Here is an 18,313-nt window from a genome sequence, read left to right as displayed (position 1 = left end):
CGCCGTCTCTAATGTGACCCTATTCCAAATTATGCGAATCAGAGCTAGACTCAATCTGATCTCTTCTTCACGTATCTTCGCAATTTTATTCGATCTTAGCCTTGCGCTCAGCCTCCTTCCGTAGAAAAAGAAAAAGTCTCCCGATCGTAGGTTATTGCGAGCGATTATTTTTCAAAGAAACAATATTGCTGTAAACCGTGGAAAAAAAAATAAGGAGAGCGGAAATCGTTTAATTTGTTGCATTATGCGCGTTTATCATGCACATTAGTTTTCACCGTCACATTAGTTTCACGCACATTAGTGTGTTGCCGTCTGTCATTCTCAGGGTCGGAAAATACATTAAAAGCGAAAACGTATGAAGCTCGAGAGAAGAGGACAGAGACAGAGAGAGAGAGAGAGAGAGAGAGAGAAAGAGAGAGAGGAAATCGGAAGCAACGAGGTCCGATTTAGTATAGTCATAAATCCAACCCACGTACGACACGCGTATTACCTATGTATTTACATACTTTGCCGAGTAATACGTATATAGGTACTAGCACGTGACGTTGAAAACCTTCTGTCTACATCTTGACATACTGCCGCGATACCGCATCATAAACGTAGTACGCTTACCAGTTTCACTTTTCGTGAACGTACGATGGAAAGATACATAAATTAGCGAGCAAGAAAAAGAGAGCAAGAGAGATGAAAAGAGAGAGAGGAGCTAGGAGATAAGTATTCTGCGCATAGAAAACGCTAAAGAACTCTTCTCGCGATCATTTGCTCACGTGAAACATTAATTACTCCGTTAATAACGGATATATTTCGTCGTTTCGTAACAACGATAAATTCGTAACGATCGAGAAAAACGCTAAGACGAATTCTTATGCAAATTCCTTATGGAAATTCGTTGCTGCAAAGTTTCCGCGAGCTACGGCGCTTATGTCTTTTCTAGTTTGTTTTCTCTTCATGTTCTCTCCATGTCTCTTGTTCACGCTAGTTCCACGATCAACATCCTTGCTCTAAGTTTATAGACTTTTCTACCGAACACGGTACGTCCCGATTTCCGAATGCATCCCAATTCCTGTAAAGCAATTACTTCTGCCGAGTATATTAACACGACTATTTCATTGCCTCTCGATAAGAAGAGATAGAAAAAGATAGTCGTTTGAGTTTTACGTATCGAGTTAGCGATAAGGGAGAGGAATCCGGTGTTTTTTCTAAGAACAGAAAACAAAAAACCGAGATTTCGATATACGAGATGAAAAGTTATTAGAGATAGACGTATAAATGCAAAAGAAGTCATTTAAGTGCATATACTTTGAATGTAGGAATAGCGGAATTGTGGTTCGAGCATTACCGCATCTCCATAATGCTCAAAATATTTACTTGCTCGAGAAGAGAAGATGTGGAAGCAGCGGCTTTGCCGTACCCCTCCCCCCCTCTTTCTCTCTCTCTTTCAATCTCTTTACTCGTGCGAGGTAGATAGCGTGCCTAAGCCATGTTTGGTCATAACCGGAGGACTCGTTACTCCCGGTTCGTTCCGTAGATGTTCGCTCAACGGCGAAGAATTGCTTCTACCGAATCTCACTGAAAGTAAATCCTAGGGACGTTTGTTAGCGGTAAATAACGCGATTTCCCTCGCGCCTCGAATTCCCTCTTTGACGCCATTGGGAAAGAAAATTCAAAGTAAACGTTCTTACGGAGAAAAATTCAAATAAAATGGGAAATAATTCTAGAGGCGAATTATATTACGCTGTCGTAAATTTCTTCCTTAAAATAATAGTAAATTGTAAACTCTTTGTCGCAACGCAATGCAAGATAATAATGTGCGTCAAAAAAGAGCTTTGATGTTTAGAATTAGTTCGTCGGAGTTGGTGTTCGTCGATCTCAAGACGATCAATCTTATTACTACGTAATGTCGTGATTTTACACAGGACATTAAACTTTTTGTTTTTAAGAAAGAATTTCTTATGTAAAACTTTATCTCCCTATTTCATTTTTTCAACTATTCATTTTGCGAATAAAGTTCGTATTTCTATCTTGTAAACTAATTTCAAAAATAAAGACACTTTGAAATATTCTAAAACGACAGTTGTAGACACAATCCATCTTGTAATTGCCTAGCAACTCTACGCGATGCAAATTGGAGATAGCAAAGGACGAAGAATGGCGGAGAGAGAAAAGCCAGGATAATGACGCGTAATGCTGACCGTATGCGTACGCGATGCACCTGCTTCGATTCGAGCGAAGAGAGGGAAAATCTTTGCCCGCAGATGGGAACGCGCGCGGGAGTAGGAGAAGAAAAAACGCAAGGATGCACGAGAGATCTATAGAGGTAGAGGTAGAGGTAGAGGTAGAGGTAGAGGTAGAGGTAGAGTTAGAGGTAAAGGTAGAGGTAGAGGTAGAGGTAGAGGTAGAGGTAGAGGTAGAGAGAGAGAGAGAGAGAGAGAGAGAGAGAGAGAGAGAGAGAGAAAGTAAAAAGCAGCACAGTTTGGTCATGCAAGAGATTCGAGACTCGATTCCGACGAGCACGTTGTACCGCGGTACGCTCATGCATGCATGAAAGAGCAACTCGCGCGAGAGAAAGGGGCGTTTTATCTGGCTGAAAGTGAGGCTTATTGACCTGCCGCTAGCCGTCGGCCACACCGATTCGCCTTGTGGCCTTCTAAAGGCGCGCTCGCGACCCTAATCAAGTCTACGTCTACATTGAAATATAACAATTTAAAGCGACATAGCCAAGTATTATAAAAGAAACGTTACATCCTACATAGGTCATAGATGATCTCGTGAGAAAAATTTTTTCGCTTCGTCCGACTAATGATCGAAGATTTAATTAATCATTCGACTCCTTAAATTTATTCAAATTCTCCTTTTCGCGGTCGCGTTGTTTTAAAATGGAACAAAAAATCGATCGCAAAATAAAATGTCCTTCTTCGTTGAAATACAAAGAAGGAGGAAAGGAAGCAAGGAAGGATTTTTCGTATTCAAAAAGAAATCTATCCTTTAGGAGGAGAGAAAGAAAAGAGCATTCGATCGGAAGTGAATTCAAGGCGAAAGAAGGCAATCGTTCGCGTCTTTAAAGGTAGCAACGACACAACATCCACGCTCGACAAAAGATCTCGTTCCTATCGAATCGATATAGACCGTCCTAAGGCACTCGAGACTCCATAGGTTGCAATAGCACTTTATCTTCCTGTAAACCCGGTTGCGTCTCGCGATATACTTATCTTACTCGGCGCGTACACTATTACGACCACGGTTGTTCTCGCCTACGTACGGAAAGAAAGACAGAAACGGTAGCGCTGAATTCGCCTTGTAAATAGACGTTACTTTCTTGTTTTTCCATCAATCGAATTATCGATAAAATCCGAGAAAAAGAGAGAAAGAGGAGGATTTAAGTACTTATCGGACTCGAGTAGATCGAGATACTTGGACGCATTTACACGGCTTATCGCGCTACCAAGTCGTGATTCGCTGGGAAAACAAAACTATTTGACGTAGAAAAAAAAAAACAACGTCATAATCGAGACCGGGAAATACAGAGGAAAATACAAGTTGCGTCGAGTGGTCAGGCTCGCTAGATATCGTAGATACTCGTGTAAATTCGATATCACTGAAGCGAGACCGATAGACGGTTTACACGGTTTTACGATCCGTTCGAAAGCGGTTGATCCACGTTGTAATCTCTATATCGAAATCGATCGAATAGCCAAACGAGATTTAGATAGATTCGGATCGATTCTTTTGTCGAACGTTTAAAAGGCCGAAGACGAGACGAAGGTGGGACGAAACGCATATATAAATATGCGTCTATATATATTATACCTTACTTCGATTCGAATCTCTTCTTTTTTTCGAGATATCAAAAGCGCGATCTCTTTTCTATCATTCCGAAGGCGGTCATGCCTTAAACTGGAAATGTAAGTAAGATATTATTGATCCACTCGACTCGCCAATAATCGGGAATATTTAGGTTCGTACGTAAGAGCATAAAAAAAGGAGCATTCCTGGTCTATCGTTTTGAAAAAGAGCTTGGAAATTCCAAGCGGTCGATCGATCGATCGATCGATCGAAAGAGAGAAAGACAGAGAGAGAGAGAGAGAGAGAGAGAGAGAGAGAGAGAGAGAGAGCGGTCTCGCAGGAACGCGTGTCCTCCTGGAAGCACCGTCCAAGGCACGTTCTTTCAGCGGCGCTGATCGCGTGGGCAAAGACCCATCGAGAGACAATAAAAGCGGCGCCTTCGCCAGACGCTTCTGGAATCCGGCCAGACCTTCGCGATTCCCAGCTAACGTTCGTGTCTTACCTCTTCGTGTCTTCACCTATTGCCTCCTAGAAAATGACGCGACCTAGACGAAAAGTCAATTCCTACCTTTAGTTGGGATATAACGCTTTTGCGTTTGGCGCATCAACGCGACGGAATTTTTACAAGGGTAAAAGAGAGCTATCTCTCTCATTCTCGAATCTCGATAACGTTACGACGTTAATAACTCCCGTGGTGATCCTTTCGTTACGGCACTTTCCTTTATGTTTATACGTCGAAGCTACGAGAGCTACGGTCCATAAATTTTACAACTGCTCCGATAAAACGAAGCCCAAATGGCCTATCTCGTTTATTTATTAGTTATCAACGTCCAAGTACCTTCCTCTCGACGTTATATCAGAACCCGTTGTACATCAAATTCCGGTATAGACCATGCGTGTACCGCTGGATCTCTATCATCCCTGTTGTTCCGCTACCGTTCTCGCGAAAACCTTAGCTTTCCTATTAAGCAAGAATGACGATTCGCGGCGCGAGAGAAACCGATATGCACGGCCCGCTACCGGTTATACATAAACATAACGTATATAAGGTATATCTTTCTAATTATGACAACGCTTCGTTAGTGAGCATTATTGTAGGAGACGCTTCGGCGAAAGAGAAATAAACCCGTTTATCGAGCGCTTTACAATGTACGTACGTACATTGGGAGAATACATGCATTGTAAAGAAGAAATAAGCAGGATAAGATTCGAAGGTCTCGAGATAACGGTAACGGAAAGAGATGAACCATAATACGCATCCCCCTATGAATTTTCTTCTCTTCTTTCGCCCTTGCTTTTTCTTTCCTTTCGCGAGAGAAAAATGGAACGGAATATCGGTACCGTTCTTTCGCACTCCTTTCATCCTCTAACAATATTACATCCTCTTCGGCGATCGAATTTATCGTCCCTTAATTCCTAAACGCGTCCCGGTAAGTGATTTCGATAATCGTAATTTAAGGCCGTTCAGTCTACAATTTCGTCGTTCGAGGGAGAGCCGGTCAGCCAAGATCGGTGTCAAAAATCACTATAATTTATAGCGAAATTGCGCCAGGAGCGAGTATAAATTTGATTCGGCGGCTCATAGGAGGAGAACACGTCTTCTCGTTTCGTCGCGAGGGCTTCACGGGAGAAAAGAAAAAAGCCAAGTACTTTGATCGATCTTTGTATCGTAGCGAGGGCGATACAAGTAAGGAAATATATTTTTGCGCTGGCGGCCCAATAAATGCGAACGACTCTCGATGAAATTTCTTTTGGAAAACAGAGACATCGTCGTGGACGAGTTGACGCGAGTGTTAAAACCTTGCCGTTCCTAAAGACGGCCGAGAGGAAGATTTTGTTTCGTCGATTGAAACGAAAACGAATATGTTGCAACGTGTTTTTATTTCTTTTTCTTTTTTTCTTTCTCTCAGAGACAAAGACATAATAGGGTAAATATAGAAAACTAAATAGAAAACTAAGGGAATCGACGATGGAGCAATGAGAGCAAGGTGGTTTCACGACGCGGCGTGTACTCGGCCAGGTAATTTTAACCGTCGTTCCACCAGCCAGTTTAACCACCGTATAGCAATTACAGAGATCGAGCGTTATTATCATCGGGGCCCACCTGCGGGGTCAACGACACATATCGCGGCTGCATCTGCATCGTCACCACGTTCTCTTTAAACGAGCGAATTTAAAACGAGCGAATCCAGTAGGGGGATTCCCTTCGATCGAGCATAGCGTTAGCGCAACTTTTCCGCACGATTTTTCCTTCTCGCTCGTTTCAACGAGCAAGCGCCCTAGAGTTTCGAGCTTACCACCAAGATAGCTAACTCGCGCTTCTTCCTTGAGCGATAATAATCGATTAATCGTTTCGACATACATTCTACTCGGTCTCTCGCATTAATCAACTCTCGAATCACAGTTGGATCGAGATTGTAATATAATATAACCGCTCGTGAGATATTCCCTTTTATTGGCTTTATTTAATTAAATTGTACTCGTCGATAAGCGCTACATGGCGCACAGCGTTTCTCCTACATACGGTAAACGTTACTTTATTACTTTAATTAACGCGAATTAACCGCAAGAAATCGTTATTTTAGCACGGGGCCGGTCATGAGGCAATTCTTTTCTTCAACTCTTCTCTTTTTTTCGAGTTTTGGATCATCTCTTTGGAAAAAAATAGCGCAAACTTTGTCGCTCGCTTTGTAGTTCGAGAAAAGCTCGATATCGAATTGCACCGTGATCGATAAGTGATCGTTAGACAAACGGATGTTTTGTCTCTCGAAAAAGTCGATTCGGTCGGTAATCTGCTTGCAATAAATTCACGCAAATCAACGCTCAAACAGCATTTACTTGATAACGTTCTAGAAAAAGGACGTTACTAGATACGTGCGCATGTTCAAAGACCGATACAAATGATCGACGTTTATTATATTCCTAGTCTTTTAGCTCGATACAATAAAATATGCTTGTCAATAGAGCAATCGTTGTCGTTTACAAGCTCGGCGCTCGATTCGAAAAGTCACCTATCCAAGAAATAAAAATTATTATCGGGAAAGATCATTCGTTCAGTTCTAGGTGAAAGCGATCGCATCGAAGGGAACAAATAGTTGCAATGGAATTTAGAGAAAGAAATGGACGAGAACGAACTAGGTGAAAGGCTTACGCACTTATATTCGAACATCCTCTTTGCATCTCGATGGAATAACAAATAGACGTGCACGAAATTACATAAGACGCCTATCGCTCGACGGTATTGCGCGGTAAAAGGTTCCGACAAACGACCGATATTCTCTCATTTGATCTCGAACTTGGTTGATTTTGTCTCCGTCGGACAATTTGTATAACGTTTTATTGCATACCAGTTACTTCGAGTCCCGGCTTATACATCTTCGATAGATGCTGACCGATAAAGATTGACTCATCGTCGTCGACGAGATTAGAAAACGAGTATAGTATATTTGCCGAAGCGTAAACGAACGACGCTTTTAAGGGAATTCGTTTGTGCTATTTCTCTCTTTCAATATCGAATAACGAGAACCGTCAACCGTAAACGTAACTTGTTAATTAATATCGTAAAACGTTGCTGTCGTCTACGCACACGCTTCGCTATATAGATATAAACGCTAGAAATTCAGATAATACTAAAGCATCGTCAATATTTGTTAACGCGATACACAGAGAACACTGGATTGCGTCGTGACGATTTCCATTGAAATTCGACTTTGACTTCGTTGTAAATACGTATTACGAATTATTCTCCTACCTCTTTTAAACATTTTTCCTTGCATCTTGTCTAGAAAAGATATCGAACACGTTTCTCCTAACACGTCATTCATTTATACGACGTTCACTTGATTAATGGGATGTCCAAAAATGATTAACAATAAGCTTTTAAGAATATCCGCAGGTAACGCGAAAACGTTGTTGAATACTTTAAGACACAAGAAACGGTTCGAACTTTAGTTGCCCGACTATCGCAAACTTTTTCTCTCTCTCACTCTCTCTCTCTCTCTCTCTCTCTCTCTCTCTCTCTCTCTTTCCCTATCTTTTTCTCGCACGATCGAGCTAGATTTTCGAGGTCATGAAATACGCGTCACGCGGACGTCGCGGAACTTGTACGTGCAAATAAGTAGGCGCTTTGAGATCCTCAACGGCCATCTTCCTTCTCTCTTTGCTATCACTCTTTTCTCCTTTCTCGCTCTCTCGCGCGCACGATCGCACGCTCTTCTTTCCGTCTCTTCGGACTCGATATACATATCTACGGGTCGTTGATATCGTTAGCCTCATGTTTTCTCGGATAACGTAAGTGCCTGCGTATATGCATATACATGTATATGCGCGCGCGCGTATATGTAATAGCTTTCTCGATCGTTTGCCACGTACTTTTCGACGTGATGTTGCATCTCGAGGAAGAGACACGATCGATGTCGACGAGAACGGCGATAATAATTATCGATAGATGTGATCGAGGGCATCTTCCGTCGTTCCATTCTTATGGAATTGAAATGATTGAGTTGAATGAGAGTATTCCTACGTACGTGTACATCTTATTCGATTTATTCGAGTAAAACTGTTGAAACGTGATGGGAGGGGTGGCAGAAAGAGAGAGAGAAAGAGAGAGAGAGAGAGAGAGCAAGGATAAAAGAAGAGCCGTCTCTGGTGCTACAAATTATATCAACAAACTCGCTCGTACCAAAAAGCGTACGAGGTTTTAAACTTCTTCACGTTCTCGTGCAAATGCACCTGGCTGCAAGCTAGAAAATAGGATCGCATCCTATGTTTGTTTTTCCACGACGAAAACACGGGGCGCGTACGAGTGGATGTGATTTCGGGGAAACGCAAACTTTCAACGCAACTTTTCACTACAAAAAGTGCAACGAAAGCGCATGTTTTTATGCCGTTTTCGCGTACATTTCAGTGCGTTAGGGGAAAGAGAAAAAAATCCAACCAGAGGCATAAAGGAAGACGAGAGATCGTGGAATTGCTCGCTCGGCAGAGTTTCACGATGTCACGAGCTAGTTTTGACATTCATAGAATAATAATTGAATTAGAATAACAATGGAAGTAGCAGAAACCTATATGCAAAACTGTTGGACGTTTTCAATGGAAACTGAAACCATTGAGAAAGCTGAAAGAGAGAGAAATCTACGAGTGGATCGAAAAGATCGTAAAGGAAAAGTTCGTTCACGAACCTATCCAAAGTTCAGCGTTGACGTATCGACTCGTTGTCTTTCGTTCTCCACCATTCGCTCCGACATATCTCAATTAATGCGGAGCGTAAACTTCTTTTTTCGTTTCGAATACAAGTTCTTAGAAATTCGTAATTAGAAATTCTTACGAGATCACAAAAGGAAATAAACACGAGCGTATAGAGAGCATATGCATATCTATATATAAAGAAAGTGCGATCGAGCCGTAGCGATTCTCTTGCAACAGAGAGTAACTCGAGCTTTCGCGTATAACAAATAGTGCTTCGCAATATGAACGCTTCGCGATCTGTTGCCAGCAACGTAATATATTACGATAGAGATAATGCGATGCCGCAAATCCGATACCGGTACGACACACCGGTACGATACTCCATTGGAACGTTACCGATGACAAACGATCGCGCGTAAATGTTGGCCGCTTAAATTTACTTGCGTCGAAAAATGAATTTTGATCGATTCGATCGATCGCGTGTCCGTTTACACGGTTAACCTAGTAAAAATACTATTTATCGCCGAGCTTGGCCGTGTTTGGTCGCTTCCGAGGAAACGAGGAAAGGAATGCGAGTTTGAGAACGGATAAAGACCTACGAGTCTTTAATGGATTTTCCATCTTTATGCATCCGCTTAGACATTTGACACGATTCTGTGACCTCTTAATGAATTCTATTTCTCTTTCTATTTTCTTATCGTTAATTTGCCAATCATACAAACTAATCGTTTTTTTCGTTAAAAATTCTTCAGATTTAAACGGACGAGTAGAAATAGATGATATATGATACGAAGATTAGAACGAAAGATTTAATAGTTTGCTCGGTGCACACCGGCAATGACTACATTAGCTTAATTAATTAACACGGACTAATAGTATACATCGATCGACGTAGAACCTATCTTATAATTTATAAAGAGTACCGACGTCGACGGACGGTACAGTTGAAGTTTGCAAGCCGTTCTAGCCGTTTTTTAATGTTTCAATGAAAAAGAAACATGCTGAAACAAAAGGCAACCCTCTTTTACATACATCTTTCAATAATGGCAGAACTAGGAAAAGAAAATTTGTAAAAATAATGACTCGCAAGAAACCAAACTTCCTCGTAAAATATTCTATAATCGGATATACGAGTAACGTGCAATGATAATTGTACACATATACACACATACACACACATACATAATATATATATATATATATATATATATATATATATATATATATATATATTTAGCATTGGATAAAACTATTAAAGGGGATTCAAAGAAGATTAAGAGAGAATGTAATTTAGCTGGATTGTAAACTCTTCGAAAAAAAAAAAACGCGGCCAACAAAGCGAAGAGGACGGAATAATCGTGATTTTCACCGTGATTGCCATCGTGGCTAAGCCGAGAGCCACGATAATATGAAGATCTTGGCGAAAGATGCACTTTGCGAGCTCGTAGAAATCGACGATGCGGATTCGCGGGAAGCGTCGCGTCGCGTCGCGACCAAGTAAACGACCTCCTCTCCTCTCGCTCGCTCGACACTCTGTGAGAGAGAAAGACAGACAGACAGACAGATAGACAGAGAGAGAGAGAGAGAGAGAGAGAAAGAGAAAGAGAGAGAGAGAGAGAGAGAGAGCGAGAGAGAGAGAGAGAGAGCGCAAGAGAGCGAGAAAGAGAGAAAGAGAAAGAGAGAGAGAGAGAGATAGCGAACTCTCATCTCGACCTTCGGCCATTTCATTCGGTATCACGACGACATTGCTGACGGAGACTCACCGATCTCTCTCGTGGGAAAAGCTCCGATCGTCGATCCTCCTTCCTCCTTTCTAGTCACGAGCGATAACCTCCTCCTCCTCCTCCTCTCTTTTACTTTTTTTCACAGAAAAATCCTCTCTAGCGGAGAAAAGAGTGGATGGCGTTTACGACTGGGCTCACGGTCAACCAAGAGAAAGAGCCTCCTCTCTGGCACGCACGGTCCTCCTCTTTTTAAGAGGATCCTGTATCCTCTAAGATCCCCCTGTATCTTCTTCGACGCTCCTACGTCGAGGAAAAGTGAGAAAAAGCGAGAAAGAGGGGTCGAGGGGTAGGGCAGGGATGGGGTGGAGGAGGGGGGAGGGGAAAATAAAGAAACAGAAAGAGAGGCTCTTTTCTCCTCTCGAAGGAAAAAGCGTCCAACTATTTTTCTTTCCTCGGAAAACGCTCGTGCGAGCATATAATGTATATTATAGAGTATATCGCGAAGCGTCGTCTTACGACCGAGAGAAAAGAGAAGATGCGCGCGCAAACGAAGGAGCAAACGCGCGAGCGAAACGCGAACGGCACGTCGCACGCTTCTTTGCAATACACTGAATATATTTTGAGCTGTGCGCCTCTCTCCGTGGAGACTCGCCGCCTGGCGCTTTGCGCGCGCTCGCTTCCCCTTCGGCTTGGGCTCGGTCGACCTCGGTATTCTTCGGTCAGATCCGGTGACCAATCGCTCAGCTTCCCGGCCGGCTTCCCTCGGTTTGCCTCGTACACATTCGGCTTGACGACGAGTGCAACGCGCGGCCTCGCTCGATCGGAGCTCGAGGAGCAGCGCAGAAGCGCAGAAGCGCAGCAGCGCATCAACGTATCCATATCTCGTCCTCTCCTATCGAGTCGCGCTACTCTCGACCGCTCTCGGCTGCTCTCGACCTTTCCAATCCTAACGAACCTATTTTCTTTTTTTATCCTCTCTTTCCTTTTCTCCCGACGTCGGCGATTTTTCTTCAGCTTTTGTAGCCCGATTGGGTTTTGGCGAGACAAGGAGCTTCCTCTCCTTATTCAACCACGTACTCTCTTCTCGTAATCCTCGTCAATTTTTCACACCCACTTTCTCGAATATTCCGCGTATCTATTTATCATCGCTACGCTCGTTGCTATACTACAACCTTTTCGTTGAACAAGACATCATTGACAACAATAATCAAAGAAAAGTAAACTGGTCGGTTTAAAAGCGACCTCCTCGAGAAAAGGAGATGATCTTTATCCTTCGCGTCCGATCGTGTCTCCGCGATCGATAGCTATTTCATTACGCGAAGGAAATTGCAAAGGTTTCGCGTTTGTGCTGAGACAAAATTCCAAAATAACTTTGCGCGAACGAGAAACCTTGATTCGATTTTTTTCGATCCTACGTACTATATATGTGCACCGTGCACTGTTACAATTAAAATATCTATTCTCCTACCGTTCTCTAATCACTCCTCGTTAGATCCTAAAAAAAAAAATAATCGTACGTAAGAACAAAAAATGTTAAGGACATTCGCCGTCGGCGATCTTTATCGCTATCGTCAACGTATCCGTTAATACGTACCAGTACATACGGCCGATGTCGATATCATTCGATATCGTCGACAGAAGGCGTCCCCATTAGAGAATTCATTGTGGAACGTACACATTCACGTGTATACATTATGCAAATTGATTCCATCGATTGCTCGCTTAACCCTACCTTACGCGGAAGCGTAAAACTTGCATTAAACAATTTTTCATCGGATCGCCGATCAAATTGTCCAATTTACAAAGGGACGTCTGCACTAGGAAAATCCATTCGCATTGACGAGTAGACGAAAAATTTATAAAAGAAACGCACGTTATCGCGTCGCTTAAGAAAAAAGAAAAACTTGTTCCAAACCAATACACCAGGATAGGGTTGTTTAATCAGAGGCGTAAAAAGCTATTGCCGAGGAGAGCGAAAAATACGTCGAAAGGTATAGTAGCACGCACGCTCGAATAGTACTCGTTTCTAGATAACATTTCTCTCGAAATCGACACAGTTTTTCCATCTTCGCGCGAACCTTTCCGATTGCACGATAAAATTAGTGGTAATTGCTTCGGGTTTATAGTCGATTAACGATCAACATAATTATCTTGAAAGGTTTGCGCGTAGGAGCAATCCCGACGATAAGTACGGTGAATAGGCATACGGACGATAACGCCCACCGGTTCTGTCACGTGCGTCAGCACGATTTTTACGAAAGATCCTTAATATTCGTACGGGCGCAATTAGATTCAATCGAAGTATCCTACGGTTTCGCTACGGACGTTTTCGAAATGTTTGCATTTGTTTTTCTTCTTTCCATAGAATGCACGGCTATAACCGCTTTACCAAAGGAGACGCATTTACATACGAGTTAGGAAAGATGGCGCGACTCAATGGATCGGATCAAAATGAATGCGCAGTCGATGGCGCAGTTTTCTTTCTTTCTTTCTTTCTTTCTTTCTTTCTTTCTATCCTTTCTTCCTTCCTTCGTTGTCCAATTTCGCTAAACGTATATGTTACGCGTATGTCGCCTTCTTAGATCGCACACCCAACGCGCTGGTCATTATAAACAACGTTTCTCTTTTTCCTTGCCACTCGTTACGCTCGATCCTGCTGCGATCCCACCGTTACATACCGTCGCATAGCGCGAAAAAATAAAAGAGAGATGATACGGCGCGATAGAAGAAAAGTGCAATTCGCAACGAGATAGATGATATCCATGGAGCGTAGCACGGTGGCCAGAAGGTGCCCATTAGGGCGTGTTGGACGACGTTGGACGGCGCAAAGGAGAAAGACTGTACGATCCTTATCGCAACCCAGACGCTTCGGCAAAAGAAAGCATCGCGAGAGAGTAGGGGGATGTTGTTGGCGCGATTGCTTCGTGGGACGATGATGAGCGTGCAAAGTCAACCCGTACGCAATTACCTGACTGTTAATGTGCGGTTGTCGTTCCTACGATTAGCGGTCTTCTCTCTCTCCCTCTCTCTCTCTCTCTCTCTCTCTCTCTCTCTCTCTCTCTCTCTCTCTCTCTCTCTCTCTCTCTCTCTCTCACGGAGGATGATGCTTGCCTTCTCACCCTGTCGCAAATCGATGCGCAATTGTGTAACTGGACGCAACATTCTCCCGGCTAGTTGATAAAGAGAGAAAAATGAATTAAGTAAAGGAAAAGAAAACGAAAGAAAAACGAAGAAGAGAGACGATTTACTTTTATTGAAAAATGGAATGAGTGTCGTCGCATATCTCGAAAGGAATACGCAGATATATATATATATATAGATATTTACAGTCGTGAGATCGATCGTAAGGGAAAGGCGATTAGTACTGCAAAGATCTCTTCGTTTGTATATCTTCCAGGATTGTTCGTAGCTCCTCGTCCTCGAGACGTCCTTCGAGACTGGGAATCAAGGCTTTGGCTTCCTCCGGAGTTTCCGGGCACAAGTTTGCCAACGAGGCGAGTTCGAACTTGTGCAATTTTTTTTGCATCAATAAGCTGAAAATTAATCGATATGGGTTTAATAAACACGATGTAGACACGGCGTAAGTGTAAACGCTGGTGAAAATACGTTAAGAGGATGTTAAACTCGACTCTTTCAAAATTAAAAGTCGTCGAGGAGAATATTACCTTCGGACCGCTGCGATGGTTTCTTTATTTTTAAATCTTCCAAATCGATTAGTATACGTTAAACTCTTCATAAAGACTTCCGAAAATTCTTGTTCCTCTTCCGCGGACTCGTTTTGAGCTTTCCTATGTTCCAGCAGCATGTATACTTCGGATATTAACAGCGTTTCCGCGTTCTCGAATTCTATAAAAAAAAAAAAAAAAAAAAAAAAAAAACAAAAAAAAAGAGAAAAAAAGAAAAAAAAACAAACAAAAATTATTTTAGTCCAGCAAATAAGATAACGGTGAATCTTAATATTATAGAAAATTGTTTGTTATAAGAATTACAAATAATACGGCTCTTTCTTGCAGATTCTACAGATATCTCGATGCGTCATACTATCTCTCTTTAATGTTATAACTTAAATTTAGCCTAACTAATGGACACGGCGATAAAAAATGTACGAAAAAAGACTTACGCGTATTTAGTATCGTCCGATACACGTTATCGTGCCATTAGAAATCATTAATTTGGTTTATTTATATATCCTTCGTCCGCCAAGAAATCATATATCTTACGCGTTTTATTAACATCGATTTTAAGAAGAACGCGAGCTTGTGCCAAACGCAGAGAACCACATTTTTTATTTTCCGTAATTAATATATGTTTGTAATCCAAATAGCTCGCCGGTACCACCCTTGTCACGGAACACAATAGCTTTTCATCGCTGGTAAGCCTTTCATAGCCTGGCAGGCCGTTAATTGCGAGAGGCGGGGCCGCTCTTCTCTGCGGTATATTATGTCCCATCGATATATTAGAATTCGCAACGTTATCCGGTAATACGCTCTTCCAACTATATTCTGGATTATTTAAATATTGCTTTCTATCTCTCTCATTCTCCTGGCGTAGTTTCGATAATTTTTGAAATATCGAAACACTATGAAAACATCTTATACCGTTGATACGAAAGTCGACGAGTTTATTGATATAATTTTTAAGTTCGCCAACGCGATGAAGCCCTTCCATAAGATAATCGAAATCCATTCCCCCCATGAGTTGCATGAAAATTAACAGCCTCTCTGCAAGAGTACGCGTTATCGTACATTCGTACCTCTGCAACCAAGATATCGTTCTCCTTATCGCTATTAATCCGTGATCTCGTATGATCTTCCTTCGTCTCTTACGTTCCTTCAATCTATTGTTGTAAGCCTCAACGATAGCTACTTGCAAAGACCTTCCCAATTCGTAGTCCGAATCGTCCGAATCAAATTGATCGTAATTTAAATCGGATACGAGTAGTTCCGCGTGATTATCAAAGTTCACTTCAAAGTCGGACCTCGCGGCATTATATCCGGCTAACATTCTACAATTGAGGGTATCCGTGGCAAATCTAGGTGGTTCCTCCAAATCGTGCAATTTGTAATAATACGGTATAGGCTCGGAAGCAAATAAACTGCCTCTAGTTTCATTAATCTTTGGTAATCCGGGCAGGGTCTGATTATCTACGTAGTTCTCCAAGTAATGCGCCTTACATTCCTCCGTAGACTTGCCGTCTATTCTTTTGGACACGTCAACCCAATTACCAAAGCCGCATTCTTGAACAACATTTAATAATTCCAACTCTTGCTTCGCTGTCCAACCGCTACCATCTACCAGTTCGAATTCATTCTTGGCGATAACGTAATCGTGATAGTTCCTGTGTTCACCCATTTCCCATCCCTTGGAGAAACATGAAGGACACAACTCCACATTGACGCAGGCCGCACACCTCACATAAGGCTCTCTCAGATTGGTTTTGCACGCGCAACAGATTGGATCTGAAGTAAGGATTTCGTCCTTCACGACTGACACCTCGACGAGTTCTATGTCATGGCCAATATTCTCTGTTCTATTCGACGAGCAGTCTGAAAGAGGAAAATGTATAACCTTACTTTAGACCTTTCATGTTGACGCGTACACGCTCTCGCATATCTATTTATTATTAGTCGTTATTGAAACTTTTTCGAGTAGTATCGCGATATTTATTTACGACGCCTTGATTTTCTATCTCAAGAGGTTATGATCGCTCGATTTAATTTTCCTTCAAAAAAAAAAATCGAGTACGTACCTTTAGGGAACTGCAAATCCGCCGCATCTTCCTCCGTCATATCCGTTAGATTTGGATTGGCCATATTATATTGTTAAATCGTATGCTTTATCGAAAATGGAAAACAAAACGGCCGTCCACTTCGATCTCGTGTCGTAACAAATACGAAACGTATGTTTTCCGTTAGAAAGCCGGTGGCGCTTCGTGGGACGTTGCCAGATGGCGCTGCAAAATACTCTCCAGAGATACAGAAGATCGATATTAGCGTTACGATTTCGATCCCTCGGTAATGCAGATTATCTCGTATTAAAAATGTACATCGAGAAAATTCAAAGTTACGAAAAGTTCTCCGTTATTAGTTTCCTCTTTATTTCTCATTTCGATCTCGTTCAAGAACTCGCGAGGACTTTTATTTTCTTATATATCGTTGCCAATATCGATATATAACGATTCCCAGATGATTATTAATAATTGATATTTTCTTTAACGACGCGAAAAGCCAGAAAACGAATAGTACACGATCTCTCGCTCTCTCTCTCTCTCTCTCTCTCTCTCTCTCTCTCTCTCTCTCTCTCTCTCTCTCTCTCTCTCTCTCTCTCTCTCTCTCTCTCTCGCTCTCTCTCTCTCTCTCTCTCTCTCTCTTCTAGTAATATTTCGTACGGGATGTACTCGTGAAAAAGGAAAAAAGAAGAAGGAAGAAAAAAAGAAAAAACCTTGAATGGTGGAAAATGCAATGAGAGCATGGTGAGGATAATGAAAGGATAAATAATGTAAATACGTCCAAGTACTTACATTATGCGTATATTGCGTATGTTAATCGTTTGATTATCTAAGCGTTAAATTGTCACGGAATATTTCTTGTTTTATTCGCAAGCACGGCATTCTCATTTTATTGCTTCATTATCTAACACACTCGATTCAATTTCAATTTTTCAATTTTTCGATTTTAATACGCGTATTCGATAATAATCCGCAAGAAAATGTTATTAGGACGAAAGTAATCTTCGGCCATTGTTTTAACGGCCTTTTCATTGTTTCATCGATTTTCGTTGAAATTATACGTGCGACAACTCATACATATATCAAACGAAGGCGCTTGAAAGAGGCATTGTTTATTCCGCGTTTCGAGGTAAGCGTTACTTGCAAGCCATTTAAGAAATAATTAACAGTGACCTTCGATGTTAAGAAATATTCGAATGCGCAGCTATAATTTGACGCGAAGGCGATCGTTCGAACGCGATTACCTGCGCGCACAAAGCGAATAACGAAAAACTTCGATAAGTGGTTAAGCATAGAACCGGTTTGGTATTACTATGTCTTCCTATGAGACTAGCTGTGGCAGACGGAAAGAAAAAAATTAACGCCTTCCTTGCCGAGAATTTACGCCTCGCGCATTATGTTCCGGCGCACGGTTCTCATTGTATTTATTTCTACGTCGGGTAACGATAGACTACGAACTTTGTGAATTTTTTCGTTAGATCGATTTTGCATAATGGAGGAGAAAATAAGACGCGTTACGGCAAGTGCCGCGTTAATAAGTGATACGGCCTGGCCCCGCGGTCGAGAACGTAAAGAATTTCAAACACAGCGCTACCGTTATTCCAACGTATAATTCCTCGCTCGAAATCTTCCTCACAAGCGGTTCTGCCGATGCGACGGTCAAAGCGGTGCTTTTGACCGTCTTATTTAAAAATTCAAAAGATTATAGAAAAAATCGTCCAATTATACGTACCAATTTTCCTCCGAAATATCTACATATATATAGATGCCTACTCATTAAGAGATACCTAAATAAATGTGCTGCCAATAAGTATAGCGCGGCATTTACGCGAAGCGTCATGGAAAACAATGAAAGATCGCGGCCTTACTCGTCGTCAAGGAATCCGTTCGT

At 41.9% G+C, this 18,313-nt stretch overlaps 2 protein-coding genes across 7 annotated transcripts in view; both read right to left on the bottom strand.

Annotated features, from left to right (window-relative positions):
* Positions 1-11,380, bottom strand: part of LOC124432043 — a 58,337-nt gene extending 46,957 nt beyond the window's left edge. For 2 of the 4 annotated variants that reach the window (XM_046980545.1, XM_046980548.1), the window contains exon 1: positions 10,734-11,378. The gene's annotated coding sequence lies outside the window, so the exon portion shown is untranslated. Of the gene's footprint in view, positions 1-10,339; positions 10,479-10,733 lie in introns of those variants that run through there. The other 2 variants (XM_046980549.1, XM_046980547.1) reach the window with 2 other exon arrangements.
* Positions 11,381-13,925: 2,545 nt separating this feature from the next.
* Positions 13,926-16,634, bottom strand: LOC124432047 (DNA-directed RNA polymerase II subunit Rpb4-like). 3 transcript variants are annotated; one of them, XR_006944167.1, is made up of 4 exons: positions 16,444-16,633; positions 15,448-16,240; positions 14,360-14,540; positions 14,086-14,227 (listed from the first exon to the last, which is right to left on the bottom strand). XR_006944167.1 is itself a non-coding variant. In XM_046980561.1 (3 exons), the coding sequence occupies exons 1-3, from the start codon at positions 16,505-16,507 to the stop codon at positions 14,053-14,055; spliced, it is 420 nt and encodes a 139-aa protein (XP_046836517.1). In that variant the 5' UTR covers positions 16,508-16,619; the 3' UTR covers positions 13,926-14,052. The 3 variants fall into 3 exon arrangements, 2 of the variants coding, with proteins under 2 accessions (XP_046836517.1, XP_046836515.1); XM_046980561.1 differs by lacking the exon at positions 15,448-16,240 and having other exon boundaries at positions 13,926-14,227; positions 16,444-16,619; XM_046980559.1 differs by lacking the exon at positions 14,086-14,227 and having other exon boundaries at positions 14,399-14,540; positions 14,815-16,240; positions 16,444-16,634.
* Positions 16,635-18,313: the final 1,679 nt, after the last annotated feature.

Source organism: Vespa crabro, chromosome 23 (assembly GCF_910589235.1).
Source record: "Vespa crabro chromosome 23, iyVesCrab1.2, whole genome shotgun sequence".
Taxonomy (NCBI): Eukaryota; Metazoa; Arthropoda; class Insecta; order Hymenoptera; family Vespidae; genus Vespa; species Vespa crabro.
The sequence above is the reverse complement of the archived record's forward strand: the minus strand, read 5'-3'. Positions and strand labels throughout refer to the sequence as shown.

Coding starts and splice junctions, on each gene's coding strand:
- LOC124432047 (XM_046980559.1), bottom strand. CDS start 16,507: ATGGCCAATCCAAATCTAACGGATATGACGGAGGAAGATGCGGCGGAT. Junction 16,241..16,443: donor GGATTTGCAGTTCCCTAAAG/GTACGTACTCGA, acceptor TTCCTCTTTCAG/ACTGCTCGTCGAATAGAACA.